At 36.1% G+C, this 15,273-nt stretch overlaps 1 protein-coding gene across 14 annotated transcripts in view; it reads left to right on the top strand.

Annotated features, from left to right (window-relative positions):
• Window positions 1–15,273, top strand: part of ARMC2 (armadillo repeat containing 2) — a 95,314-nt gene that overhangs the window by 61,177 nt on the left and 18,864 nt on the right. For all 14 annotated transcript variants that reach the window (XM_046939605.1, XM_040698336.2, XM_040698339.2 and 11 more), the window contains 4 exons: window positions 2,505–2,607; window positions 3,463–3,683; window positions 8,143–8,288; window positions 10,660–10,759. In XM_046939605.1, coding sequence (XP_046795561.1) covers window positions 2,505–2,607; window positions 3,463–3,683; window positions 8,143–8,288; window positions 10,660–10,759 — 570 coding nt within the window. The remainder of the gene's footprint in view (window positions 1–2,504; window positions 2,608–3,462; window positions 3,684–8,142; window positions 8,289–10,659; window positions 10,760–15,273) is intronic.

Genomic DNA, 15,273 nt, shown 5'->3' with positions numbered 1-15,273 from the left:
ATTCATTCAGATGGGCGCCTTTTGGAGCCTATATTTTGCAGGGAAGTTGCATCTGGGGAAGGAAGTAGGGACTCAAATATGGTAGTTGGTGCATCGTGGCTGATATATTGCTTATGCATGGACAAGAGATGGTATCCTAAGCTGAGATATATACACTAGGATTTTAATAAAACAACAATTTAAAAAGTCAAGGACATTTCCAAGGTCAGGTAATGTTAGTAGCAGCCCTCACGTTGAATTACACTTCTAAAGCTTTTGTTATCATTTTGTGAGATATTTGTCTAAGCGAGCTAGGGAAATATGGTCTAAATGAAGCTGATAATTAAGGGAGATGCACATAAGCTGGAAAATTATATCCAGAGCGAAGTCAAGTCATTTGAAGTACATAATGGATGGAAGCCTGCAAGTATGTTTTAGATAGTCAGAGATCTGAAAAGCACATTTGGTAGAGACTATCAAGTTTGTCTGATGTAGAGTAGAATGAAGAAGGTACATGCTAACTGTCTTCAAATATTTTTGAAAAGAAAGGAAAAAATAAGCTGTTTTTCTAACATCACTGTGGAAAGAGCTGTACATTATAGCATAAGATAATCTAGGATAGATTGCAGAGATTTTCATTGGAGACACTGAGGTTGATTGTGAGAGTTGTGAATGCCTTAAAATAAGGTTTTTAAGATAGAGATAACAATTATTATTTAAAAAAAATCAACAAAACAAACAAACAAAAAAAACAACAGAAAGAACGGGATGTATCCAAAACCACAGTCAAGTGATTTTTAAAGACACATGTATTGGTACTGAAATAAGTAACTTCAATTAGTGCTAAAACTAAGGTGTAAAATCAGAAGCAGTATAAAAGTAAGACTGAATTATTAGTAGAATTTGAAGTAGACAAGTGCTCAGTTTCATAGATGTACATTGGTATGAGTCAGTAGTTTGATAAGTGATTGTTTTGAATTCATCATTTTTGTTGCTAGCAATGTCAGTGTGGTGACAAGTCGTCTCTGATTCAAGTGTGACACAACAGTTGTGTGCTTCTAAAAGCTTTATCCATTTTTCATTCATGGTAAGGTGAGTCACCTGTTGCCATGATCTAAGAATTCCATGTCCCAGTAGTTTCATTAACATAGTTGTACTTGAGAAACGTGATGGTAATATATTTTTCTGCAATATTCCATTCTGTTTAAGATTCCTTTTCTTTTTATAGATTTGTGGTTTATAGAACCATAGTATTCCTACAAGGAGCAGGAAGCTAAAACAATTACTGGGTCTTAGCATCAACATTATACACTGAAATCTCAGTGATGCTATATTTTTATGTGTATAATCAATAGGTTAGAAGTTTAAAATTATGAAAAAGGTACTGAAATCTGTGCTTAGCTTTAACATAAGTTATATGTGTTCCTGTATAGTGTGATCTTGCTTGAACATACGCATTTCCATAGAAGCTGTCCTCTCATCCCTTACAGACTGCTTTTTCTCCCTCAATAGCAATCTGCATTCGATTGTCTGATTTTATGGAAGATTACATGTAGAACCTTTAATTATCTATATAATTTCAGGCATTTGATTTACCTTAGGAATTAGTACATCTGTGCTGACTGAGAGTTTTTAAGAACTGAATTTAATCAAAATGGTTTTGTGTGTTAAGATTCAGCATAACATGCTGGCAATATTTCCTAATATTGCTGGTTAGAACTATCACTTAAGTTGGTGCTCTTAAACCTTCTAGTTCAACTTCTATAAAGTATATATGGACAATCACTACTGAAGTGATACCGCCTGGCATTGCTTTGTAGACATTAGTAATTTTCTTCCTTAAGTTGATATACATTATTTTAGTCAGAAGATATATGTTCAGATACTGCATAGGTGTTATGTGATGCTTAAAAGAAATGTTCTGTTACAAACATTTTTTCCTTCATTTTTTCCATCTTTCCTTTCTCTTTTCCATCTTTTGAAAATCCTGGGCAGCAGGAATTTGCCCTTCAAACCTTCAAAAGCAGAGACAAGGAAGAGATTGTCATTACAGGTGTAACTCTTGCTTTTCTTTCTCTCAGTGACCTTTAGTGTGTTGTAAGATCTATCTTTTCTAATATCTGAGAATAACTTTGGTTACGAAATATATTGTTGCACTGGATTTCTTTGTTGTATGGCCATAGATGCAGAACCACTGAATCCCGTGTGGAATTTCTTTAGATGAGTGAATTAGAAAAAAAAAAGATGTACAATCATATACTACCTGCAGAAAATACATAAAAAGCTTATATATATATAGCTTATATATATTCTGTTATTTCAGAATCAGTCTGCACAATTTGCTAAAGGGAGCTTCAGCTAGCTAGGTTTCAGTGCCTTTTATTTTTGCAAACTTCTTAGTGTGGCTCTGTATCCTATCAGGATTTTAGCTGGATTTTAAGAGTTTTACTGTAAGAATGTGGTGTCTGAATAGTATGCAGGTATTAGTTGTGATTCTTATGATTCTTATGACATTTTTCTTGCAGATGAAAGTGGATGGAAAAAATCTTCTCGGAGCCTGCAAGCTTGCATTTAAAGTTTGCAGGAATGGAATAAACGACTACCTCATTCAAAATGATACGTTACTAGGTATGAATTTTCTTATTATTTATATCTTAGATGTTGAAACATCCACTGTGTTCTACCTCCTGCCCCTGAGTAGCACAGGGGAATGGAGCAATTCATAACTGCATTTCTTTCACTCCTTCATGGTCGCCCTCTGCGCCTGCTCCTTGGGCTCCTCCATGTGGCTGCATGTGGAGACCTGCTCTGCACAGTGCCCATGTGCTGCACAGGGACAGGCTGGTCCTTTATGGGCCTCTCCTGGAAACTTCATTTTGGTGCCTGGAGCGGAGCACCTCCTGCCCTGCTGCACTGACCTTAGTGTCTGCAGGACTGTTTCTTTCAGATTTTTCACTCCTCTCTCCCATCTGCTGTCACGCAGCAGTTTTTCTTTCTTTAATCTGTTCTCCCTGAGACACTCCTGAAACTGGAGCTGGCTCAGATCTGACATAGGGCAATGCTGGGTTTTGCCCACACAGGCCATTTCTGCAGCATCCCTACTACTGAAAACTTGTCATGTAAACCCAATAAAGCCAGAAAATAAACCCCTTTGAATGTCTCAAGTTTAATACACATAATTCCAGGCATACATACTTTTTCAAATCTTGACTGAAGAGTTTAATGATTACCACAGTGTGTTTACAACTGATGCTGGTTCTTGAAGTCTGGAGAGAAAGAAGTCAGGCCTGTTCGGTTATTCATCAATAATTGTTCCTTGGTTTTGATCCAAATACACAATTTTTCTAGCCCATTTATTAGAAAAGTATAGAAGGAGTTCAACAAGAGGCTTGGTTCTTTTTTTTTTTCCAGTTGTTAATCTCTTTGTCGACTGAACATTAAAATATTATTCAGAAAGCCTAAAATTAACAATTTTTGTTTTAGATTGTTTGTTGGAGGTCCTGAGAACTGAAGATCTACAAAAAAACAATGAAGCTCTCCTGTATTGCTTGGGAGCTATAAAATTTATGTCTGGAAATGCAGTGCTCCTTAATGAAATGGTCAACAAAGGAGCTGTTGAAATGTTGCTGCAATTAATGAAGCAGATTAATAGTATAAAAGAAAATGACTCGCATTTCTCCAGCTTGGGCCACCTATTAGTCCAGGTTAGCATTTACTTTCATTTCTAAAAGTAAACATTTCACAGGGAAATAAAGAACTTAATCAGAGGACATAAGCTAACCTTGTGTACCACTGACAAGACTTGTCCCTGCATTTGAATAGAATTATTTTTAACAAGTTTACATTAAGTTGTTCAGCACCAAAACCGAATTATTGCACATATTTTCAGTAGTTAATTTTAATGGCTTTGGAAATTCTGAATAAATAAAAATATTTTTAGGTATTTAATAAAACAAATTTCTGATTATTACTGTATGGTGCTAACAGCGTTCTGGATCTTATAGTAAACAGATAAAAATGTGTTCCCATGTAAATTCTTTAAATTGCAGTAATAAATACAAACCTAATGTGTTATGCTCTAGAAGATTAGGAAAAAAAAGCTTTTATTACAAGAAAAATGCATTAAAAAAAAAAAAGTGTAGAAAAATACATCTCAATTCATTTGACGAAGTGCTTTTTTCCAGAAATAGAATTTAAGGAAAAGGCCCATAGTATAAAAGCCAACAGTAGAGTAACTTTTTGAAGGCAGCAGGCTCAAAATTTTTGACAAGGTAATCTTAGTGGGTGATGACTATAAAAAAATATTCCTTTGCCCTGAAACTGTTTAAACTGAGGTGTTTTAGCAAAAAAGAAAAATAATAATCAGTAAGTACATCTTAAGTTATGCATAGCTTGTGAGTATTTTATATATTTATTGAAAATTTGCCAACACTCTTTGTAAAGTTTAAGGTAAAGATTACTCAGTGGAGTAACTGGGAAATGGGTTGGACGGTTTTCTGAAGCAGTGTTTATGCTAAATGACATATTTCTCTAATCGCTTACAAACACAGGATTTGGTACTTGAAATTATATGAGAAAAAGAATATCTTATACCATCACCTTACTCTGACTGACTTTTGTTTGTTTTAGTGGAGCAATGTCTCTCCATAACAGTCTGTATAATCTTTAGATAAACATAAACAGACTGGGTGAGTTTGCAAAGTGCAAATTAATAAAACAAATGAATCAGAGTGTTTTCAGCTGTCTGACCTGCTGTCTGAGCTTCCCTGCAACTTTGCAGGATTGCCTTTTCTTCCTTTATTTGTAATTCGTATTCTGTATCTCTTCTGTAGTAGCGCAGTGATTCCTTCTGCTATGGAATTCCTCTGTGACTTTCTCATGCCATTTTCTATAACAAATCTACATAAATGTGCACAATTTGTGTCAATTAACTGTTCAGTCATTGTAATAAATACAGAAACAGCTCCATTTTCAAGTATGTAGTATCAAAGACCTCTTCTTCAATGATTCACATCTTGAGAAGAAAGAAAATGTCGTGCCATACTTCTAGCAAAAGATCAAATCTGCAGTGTTGTACAGAAGTAATAAACAAACGCTTTCAGGAATGGAAGGCAATTACATTGGAGGAGAAAAACACGTTAAATATCCACAATGATCTCTGAGGGAGTCTCTGCTGGCTCTAAATCACGAAAACTCAAGTATTTCAATTAAACGGGACTGACCCTTCATTCTTTAACTGTATAATTGCACAATCACCAGATGGCAGTGTTATACATAATCTTGCCAGCTTGTTTTTATGGGAATAAACTTTCCCTCGGAAGTCTTCATTCTTAACAAACTATCTCTTATGCAGAAGTTCCACAATACAAAAATAAGAAATGTTTGTAATAATATGTATTTTTCCTTAATAGAAGACAAGAAACCAAGACAATCTCTGACTCATGTTGCTGCAGCTGATCATATTCCTAATGAATTATGGTAATGCTTATTCAAAAGCCAAAGCTTTTGAAGTTTCACTGACAAGACTTAACAAGCACGCTGTGTTCCTTAATTGAAAAGCACTTAAAATGTCTTTCCCTTTAAAAATAGCATTTGTCTGCTGTTAAATTTCCAGTTTTCATGAGTTTGATCATTCATATGGCAACATGAGCATTAAAGCTGGTGAGGTTTGCTAGAGTCAGTTGTTTTGCATTTCTCCACGAATCATATTGTCTGCGTGAAGAAATTAGAATAGTTCTTGAATTTGTTTGGCTGTTTGGCTGGCTTCTTTTATTTTGTGCTTTGTTATCATCGTATTTCACTTAGGTACTAGCTGTTGTTTTTGTATTACTTGCACCGTTCTTCTATACAGCAGTTGTTTCTGACTGGCCTTTGCTGTTCTTTCTAAGATAGTTCTATAGTTCTGTCTGAGCTTCCCCGATCAACTGTTAGGGGAAATGGGAGTAAATTTTCAGTAACTTTACACATGCACTTACTATTGCATTTTGCAGTGTTTAATCCTAGGCCGTGCAGAGACTGCATGACACTGATCACTAATAGTAAAATTCCTGGTAGTTTAAGTGCATAGAGGCTTTAGGCTTTCTAAATGCAAAAAGGCAACATAAAAAAATATATTTTTGTAATATCAAGAAATGAGTGAGGCAGAGTGCTTGGAAAGTGTTACTAAGGCTCTCTGAAAACAGGGTTTTCCATAAGCAGTAAATCTGAGGTTATCTGATTTCACATGGTTAGGGAACCTATGGGAAGTTCGTATGACAAGTGATCTCTGACTATTTCCAATAGGATATTTCTGGATATCTGTAGAATTTAGGAATGCTGTACGTGGAGATTGGTGATAAAATGATGTTTTTTCATTTAAATAACAAAAACCAAGAATTACTCCCTTAGAAACTATAGTGTAAAGGAATTGCTCTAATAAAATAACAACAAAATAACTGCTGAGTAAAGGAAGGAGTGCAATGTTGTTCTTGATACTTGAGCTGAGACAGTAAAACTTGTAGAACTTGTGCTGCCATTGTGGACCTAGTGCAGATAAAGGCTCTGGTAGTTATCCAGCAGGACTGGAACCTAGTGGATAGATGGTTACAGTATGCTGATTTTTATAGAGACCTTTCACGTTAGGTGTAGAGAGTCAGCCTCAGAGCTGACTGTGTCTGTTTCTAAGTCATTTCAACTCTTACGTTTTTCTTTTCCAGAAGGCTTTCAGCCTTGGTCTGAATTGTAGATTTGCCCTTTTTCTTCTTCTTTTTTTTTTTAAAGAATTAATTACTCGAGGTAGTCTTTCACTTCAGCATTGCAAATCTAGAGATTCAAAAACGGTCCCTTAACAGAAATAATTACTGTGTATCTTTGTGGAGTTTGATAGTTTATTACCTTGATTTTTGTCCTGTACTAATAAAAATAAATGGCCCATAGGATTTGAAGGGAGTAAAGTGTTTTATATGCATCGATCACTGAAGTCGGTTTTTGAACACGTTAACTTCTTACGTGCCTGAGCAAGCAGTACTTCCAACTTGCTCAACTTCGGCTACTTTTAGCAGCCCTCAAGCTCTTTCTCACTTTCTATGCAGTCTATACTTTTGGTTGTTATTTCCTACAACTTGTAGTGACTGCAGGCATGCATTTTTCATCACGTGTATTGAAACTGGACAGAAAATTTAAAAGCAGTTGAAAAATGGTAGCATTGTGCTTTGTACCTTCTGAGCAAAGGTTGCTCAAAAGCAACAACGTAACCTCTTTGACAGATCTTTCTATTAAATGATGAATTACTTATCACTAGACAATCAGTGCAGCTCAGTGATATATTTCATTTCAAGGTTTCTGTGATTATGAATAATTGGAACACTTGGTCTTGACCTCACTTTGATTTTGTAGTTTCTGGTTTAGATTAACTGTTAACTTACCTGTCATTCTTTGTCTGACATTGGTATTTGAATACCCTTGTTATGGAAGAGAACCAGAGCAACTCAAAATGTACAGCAGCTGATTCATTGTGTATGTGTATAGGTGATAGAATATTTCCTGTTTGAAACTCCTTGAAGTAGAACAGTATCTTCTGAAAATATTTTGATTTCTCTAAAATAAACTTGGACTTCAGCTTTTCATTTTCTATAGTGATTGTACATTAGATTTCTCCTGACCTAGGTTAACTTTGAAATGTGTTAATCAGAGTGAATAAATTATATTGCCTTTTAAAATCAGTTCGTCATCACTTATAACTCACAGTTAATGAACTATGTGTTAGATGTCAGTGTCGTTTGCAAGACTTAGATGTAAATTTACAAGATCAAACATTATACAAAATAACACTTTAACTATCCACAGCATTTCACTTAATTTCCAGTTGGTATATGATCATATTCATGAATAGAAGATTTTAAAATAAGAGGAGGAAGATGTTTTCCTCACAGGAAGAGTTTGCATGCAGGCAAAGACCAGTATTAATCTTTCATTTTCGAACATTTATTTTAATATGCACTATTTTTTCACTTACACATTTCTATTAAGAGTTATTGCTGAATACATACCTGCAGGATGTTAACAGCATATTCAGACTGCCTTAGACAGTATAAATGAGACCTGAGCTTTATTACATTTTCAAAACAATATGGATTCTGTAGTAAATAGCCATGGTTAATGAATCTTTAAATATTCTATATGCAGCTGACAGCTACTTTACGAAACTTGGCTGACTTACCTCAAACAAGATGCCAGCTCGTTTGCAGTGGTGCAGTCTCTGAGCTCTGTGTGGCGCTGGAGCAGCGTATGAATGACAAGGATGTGTGCACCTACATTGTCAGGATTTTCAGGTATGGAGTGAACACAGTTCTGTTGACTTCACCTTGCAGTGAAGTCAGTGTTTCTGCATCAAGTGACCTCAACGAGAGCAGGATCAAGCGCTAAAATTGGAAAATTTATTTGCATTCATTGGATTAATTTTGATTGATTTCATATGATAATGATGTGTTTATTAATAGCGACAGAATTGTTTTATTGCAGGCATACAACGTGGAGTCATTGTCCGTGGTAAGAATGGTTTGTTGCATTGTGTCACTCTTCATTCACACAGATTCAGATTTTTGAAGCACCATTTCTTAAATTTTAGAACCACATAAATGATTAGATACAAATCCTATTTTAGGCCATGTTTTTTAGGAGGACTGTGTGGTATAAAATTCACGAGGGAGAAAATGTGAGCCATGTTCATTATTTTGAACTTTTACTGGGTGTTTGAGATTAACCTGTACGATCAAGACTTGAGTGTGCAGATGGAAGCACTGAAAGAATCTCTGTTTTATGAGCAGCATGTTCCCAGCATGTGCTTTTTAGAGGGAGATCGAGATGAGTGAATCACCCCAAAAATTTCTTTTGTAATCTGAAGTTGAAAAGCTCCTAGTTACCAAGCACAAACTTGCAATACCCAGTGCTAAATGGACTTGATAACAGTATGAGGATTTAGTACAAGTAGTGGAATTAGTTGTTGGCTACTTAAGGAGAAGTTGGATTATAAACACAATTTATGACTGCCATTCTGGTTGAAATATTTGCCATTGCTGCTTTATTACCTGCATGAGTCCTGTTGCCTGTGAGGCTATGTGCATTGAGAACCCATCCAGCTATGGAATCTTCCCCTTTTTCAGTCCCTCCAAATCATCCGTTGCATTCCCCTTGATAGATGAGATTGAGCTGCACTTTGCAGAGCAGCTATGTAAGGGTCTCTCATTCCTTCCTATTCACAGATAAAAGCAAGCTAAGTCTGATCCTTTGTAATGTATGCTCCCTTTAAAGCGTTCAGATGAGCTTCCCGTACTTAAAGGGAGTTTACAAACAGGAGGGCGATATGATAGGACAAGGAGAAATGATTTCAATCTAAGGGGAAGTTAAGGTTAGGCATTAGGAGGAATTTTTTACTTAGAGTGGTAAGGCATTGGAACAGGTTGCCCAGAGAATCTATGGATGCCCCTGGCAGCATTTAAGAGCAGGCTGGATGGAGCCCTGGGCAGCCGCACACAGTGGGTTGACATTGGATGGGCTTTAAGGTCTCTTTCAACCTAGACCGTTTTGTGATTCTGTGAGTTGTCCTCCCAGTCCTCTGCTACCTTGTCCACTTATGTTTCTAAATTTGCTCCTAAAAATGAGTTGAATTCTAGCAGGGATCCCAGCACTTTCAGCATATTTCCTTCTAGGGAGAGAGCATTTCTTTTACTTAGTAAAACACCATGGAAATTGTGGCTGGTTAGGTAATGGTTTTGTAATTGGACTGTAATTCTGACAAGGACATTTACTTGATCTAGAATTCAATGTAGAGCAAAAGTAATTTGTCTTATTTAAAGTTTCCTGCTGCTTCAGTTTTTGTTTTTTTCTTCTTCTTATGTTCAGTGAACTGCAGGCTCTGAAGATAAAAATGTGCCACAAAATCAATTTAATTAGCTTCCTGGAAATTACAGTCACAGGGAAAAAAAATGTTCTATGCAGTATGGAACACAGATTTAAATTTTTTTCTGTCTCCTACTAATACAGAATAATTATTCCTTTTTTCTTTCGGTAACTTTTACACAGCTTCTCCTTATAGAATGTGTTCCAATCTATTCGAACTTTTCATTTCTCTGAGTTTTTAAGTCTTGCTGGTAACTGAACATCAGCACAGATGTTTGCTGGTTTTGACTACGTGGAAAGTAAGACATTACCGTAGTTACTGCAATATTTCTAGTATAGCCAAAGCATGTCTGATTCTATTTTTTGTAATGATAAAAATGAGCAACTTAGGACTGGAGCAGTTAGGGAAGATGCAGAGGTAATGTTGTGACTGCAAAAATATCTGATTTCTGTGTCTAATGGTGACAGAGATGCTCTGTTGGTGCTGTTGCTAGAATCTATACCTTATGTTAGGAAGGGAGTCTGACTTCCCATTTCACCTTAAGCTTACGGTTCTACTACAAGCTTGTTGTGTCATAGTGGCAGGCAGGTTGGAAAGGTCTTTAAGTTAATTTCTTTCCATTATTCACACTCTTATATAACTGTGTGTGCCTCTATTAGAAGTCAAAGTATGGGCATTCATTTAACATGTTGGAAAACAGGGCTCTGAGAGTCAAAAGCAGTTATTTGATGTTTTTTTTTTAATCTTTTGTAGAAAAAAAAGGTGCTTTCATTCATTTATATGTTATTTTTGTACCTTTGTAGCAAACTTTCTTCGTACAATGACTTCTGTGCAGCTTTAGCAGACTGCTCCAGATGTTACATCTTATTTTTAGCCCTACTAAACAAACACCAGAAGCAGCAGGTCAGTTTTTTTCATCTCTCCATTTTTATATATTAATCCTCTGATGTGTCTGTGCATTATTGTGTGTAAGCCTGTTTTCAGTGACCTACTTTTAGGCATTTTCCAAATAAAAATTTTAAGTGGTTGACGGAATTTTAAGTAGTAAATAATTGAAATGAAATCACTTAGATTAAATATTCAAAGCAATACAGAGGATAGAAATTTCATTCATTTCTCTATTGGTCACATATGTCTTTTAGATACTTAATTGTTTTTCTTCATTTAAAAAAAAAACTTAAAAGAAAATAGTTTATTTGTGTATTTGATAGCAGGAAACTGTAGGGATTTCTTCTGCCCTCCTCTCCTACAAAAAGAGTGTGAATTTTCCAGAGCTAAACAATTTCGAAGCAGAGGAAAACTTGTTCCTTGGTAACTGCATGAGGTATCAGAATGCCTCTCTTTTGTTAGAGAAAACTGTGTGCCTGTAAGGCTGCATTTGAATTTTGCACCTAGAAAAACATGTTCAGAGTTTGTTAAAATGCCTAATCCTACTAGCTAAAATTATATGAGTATACTTGTTATCAGCTTCATTAGAACTTGAAGGGTCTGTTGCTGTATTTTCTTGCTCTATCATAGGGATCTTTCTTATGTTCACTGGAGCACTAGGCTCTGGGAACTTGGTGTAGGATCATAGTTTGAAAGATTGCCGTGTTGGTAACAGCACGGCACCCCATTTATGGCAAATTACACAGCTGTATTGCCAGGTAAGATTTCAGAAGAAGATTTTTTTTGTAAAGCATGAATGTTTCAAAAGTGGAATGAGGTTTCAGAACACTGAGCATAAAGATTGTTTTTAAAAGTTAAGAACTTTCTTAGCTGCTCCAGTATCTAAACTGACTTGAGCACATTTAGCTAGCCTACGCAATCTGACACGTTTAGTAATGTGTGGTTAATTGTTGGAATGTCCTTTTTGCTGCTGCTGTTAAAGGCAGTTAATGAAGGTAATGGTATCAGCTATGCTGACCAATTTATTCCTTCTTGTGGCAAATACAAAAATTTCTCCCTTTCCAGTGTACCTGCCTCTGTTTTCTGTGATAGCACATATGGAAGAGAGAGGAAGATTAAACTGCTTTCATCTGTTGGTTAACATTTCAGCAGCATACCTGAGTATTTCTGGGTTCAGACGGCTCTTGCGTTGTGTAGTCTATAGAGATGTTTAGTAAAGGACTACATAAATAATATGAGAAATATTGAAGATGTTATATTTTACTAGATTTGTAGCTATGCTTCCTTGTGAGCACTGTATTAAAATCTCAACAAATGATGGTCCTCTGGGAGTAAGAAGCTTAAAGTGAGTAACATCTTCCTTTCAGCCTTCATCTGTAATTTTTAAAAGGAAATGTTGACTTAATAGCTTTGTGTCATAATGAATTCTAGCTCATATATAATTTCAAATTTTTTTCAGGTAATCGTCAGAGTTTAGCTTCTCATTTGTCTGCTTTCTAAAGTCACTAGATTAGCCTTGATTTTTGTATTAAGCTGTCTATCAAAATACAAATTAGAGAAAAAAGAACTTGTATATTAAAACAACTTAGTAATTATATTATTATGATTATATTCGCAATGTCTTCGGAATAGTTATTTCTTAACTGCAGTCTTTAACCAAGCATGCAATTGCTATTTGTCAGCTTAGTGAAGCCCTGCAGAATCAAGAAGAGGGCCGTGGGTAATGTGAGGCACCATTTTTTTCTGTACTGTGTAATAAACACTTGAGCTGTGAGAAGCATGAATGCTTTTCCTGGGGTACAGTTGGCTCTGCTAATCCTGTAAAATGCTGACAGCTAGTGAGTTATAGAATGAGTTGGTGTCTGTTGAAAAGTAAACAGCTAACAGCAGTGTGGGTAAAATTGTTTGCTGTGGGAAGAAGTAAAGAGGAGAATAAGTCAGCATTATTAACTCAAACTATTCAAAATCCTTAGGATTTAAAACTGATATGTTAAGAAAGAGGAAGTGTGTGTGTATTATGAATTTTAAGGTTGCAAAGTTCACGTTTTTTATTTACTGGCAATCATGACAGCTAAGGAACATGCTGGGAAAAAGGAGGGGAAAAAAAAAAAAAAGACTTTCTCAAGTGCTTCCGTAGCTGTGACTTTAAAAATAAACATTAAATATTGTGAAAATAAAAATGTGAGCACTGGAAATGGGACTAATGACTTGCTCCCACACCATGCGCTGAATTCCACAGCTGCCACTCAAATAGTCTCTGTTCTTCTCACCATGCTGCGGTTCCAAGTCTTTTTAATTTTTTGTTCAGCTCATCCTCTCTCTTGAGTAAAAGAGGCAGAAGGAATGGGAGAGAAGGAATTTATCTCTGTGAGCAAGACTATGAAATTGAGTGGGCAGGACTTGCTTAATTCCATGTGTCATAATCTTAGGTAAGGAGAGGAGTACTGAAGATTGGAAAAGCTGGATCTGCAAGGTTGCACTTGGGAATTCAGCAGTGCTTTTCTGGGCATCTAAAATGTATGTTCTGTTGGACCAACTTGTGGTCAGTTTTTGAGCTTACTTGCGTGAAGTAACAAAAAAGTCCTTGGTGCTTGCCAGATGCCATGAAAGCTATCAGAAATGTTCTTGCAGAGCATCTGTGTTGTAGGGTGAGTTTTGCATGCTTCACTTTCTACTCTGGTGTTTTGCCCATCTCCAGAAATCTTTGAACAAGGTGCTGTTCCTCTTACCCAGATCATTATCATCCGTGAGCTTTTCAGATAAGCTAAGTAAAGTTTAGTGTTCTCAGTTTGTGGCTGATGTTACAAGTCATGAAGAGGCCGTGCTTTTGGAACAGGGAGATTGCCTAAGTAGGGCAGTAGCTTCTGTCAGTAGGTTAAACACCAACTGAGCTTAGGAGCCTTGTGGAGCCCTGCCAGCACTTGTCTTATCTTCTATCAGTATACAGTTAAGAGCCTGTTTTCATTCTTAAGTGCACAAATGCAGGGTGTGATGCTAATATTTGCATGGAAGAGATCTTATATTTTTTGTAAAGAAGAGTCTCTATACTTCAGTTTAGCCTACTCTTTCTAATTAGAAAACATTTGTGAAGCACCTGCCATAACTAGATGCAGCAGTTGCGTACTAAGTAAAAGAATAATCACACAGAGTCTCATGAAAGGTTCATCCAGCCTAGTATCTATGCTAAATAGTGGTGAAAATCAGATGCCTAGAGAACAGCAAAACCAGAACAAGACTGTATGATACTTCTCATGCAAACTTTCCCAACTTCCAGCTCTTTTCAGATTGGAGACTTCCTTTGCCAGATGTGGTTCTCTTTGTTCAAAATAAAATTCAGTGGTCTTTTCCGCAAAGTTCTAGTGTCCCCTGTAGAAATTGTTATGGAACTATGTATCACAACATAAACTTCTAAATTCCTCAGCATCCATTGGCAAGGAGTTGCTGTACTAACTAACTGTTGCATAAATAATTTTTTTAAAGTTTGTTTTGAATTTGGCTTTTACTATCTTTATTTGATACCCTCTGCTTCTTGTTTTGGAAAGCTGAGGAAAATTTAATCCCTAGTCATTCATTTCACACTACTCCTAACTTTTGTCATACAGTCTTTGAGTTATCTCTTTTCCATGCTGAAAATTCCTTGCTTACTTAAGAGTCCTCGCTTGCTTAGTATTTTCTGATATAGATTCCATACCATTGTGCAACCAAGTAGCGTTTCTCTGAGCTTTTTACAATCTTTAGTCCTGTATCTTTTTTGAGGACTTTTTGGGAGAACTAGAACATAGCTGTTCAGATATGACCAGATCAGAGATTTCCATGCCTGCATAAATCTGTTCCTCAGTGAACCTAAAAATTTGATTTGCTTCTTTGATCTTCTGTGAACACTACAACCCTGAGGAGAATCCACAGAATCTCCCTCGAGGTGGTTAAGGTTGGTTCAAAGGCTGTAATTTTGTCTTGTTCTGTTTCATATTTATCTGCACTTGAATTTTGTCTGTTATTTTATTACCAGTTTATGCTCTTCAGTCAGTCTTTGTCTTTTCTATTTTGAGTATCTTTCTGTCATCAACAAAATCTACTGTATCACTGCTGTCACCCACTTTTCAATGTTTTTTATGGACATGTTGAATGAAACAGGTCCCATAGCAGAACCCAGTGGAATTCTGGTGGTGCTCTGCAGTTTCGGGAACCATTAATTTATTGTTTCCCATCCTCTGAACATTTACGAACATTCCCCTCATGGTATGACTGCTTAGTTTCACTAAGATTTTGGTGAGTGACCTTGTCAGAAGTTTTCTGGAAAGTGAAGTAGGTTCTGTCAAGTGGATATTCTTTATCCTGTTGATCCCTTCAAAGAGCTCAAGAATTGGATGTCACGACTCAGGAGTCTTAAAACTGATTGTTTGTATCTTACTGTTCACTAATTGTATTGTTCTTTTCAATGGTTTCTTCAAATGTATCTGGTATAGACATCAGACTTCAATCTCTTGGATCCCTTTCTAATAGTTGATTTCATGTTTGTTACCTTTCCA

This window comes from Gallus gallus, chromosome 3 (assembly GCF_016699485.2).
Source record: "Gallus gallus isolate bGalGal1 chromosome 3, bGalGal1.mat.broiler.GRCg7b, whole genome shotgun sequence".
NCBI classification, from domain to species: domain Eukaryota; kingdom Metazoa; phylum Chordata; class Aves; order Galliformes; family Phasianidae; genus Gallus; species Gallus gallus.
Note: the sequence above shows the minus strand (reverse complement) of the source record. Positions and strands in the feature narration are given on the sequence as shown.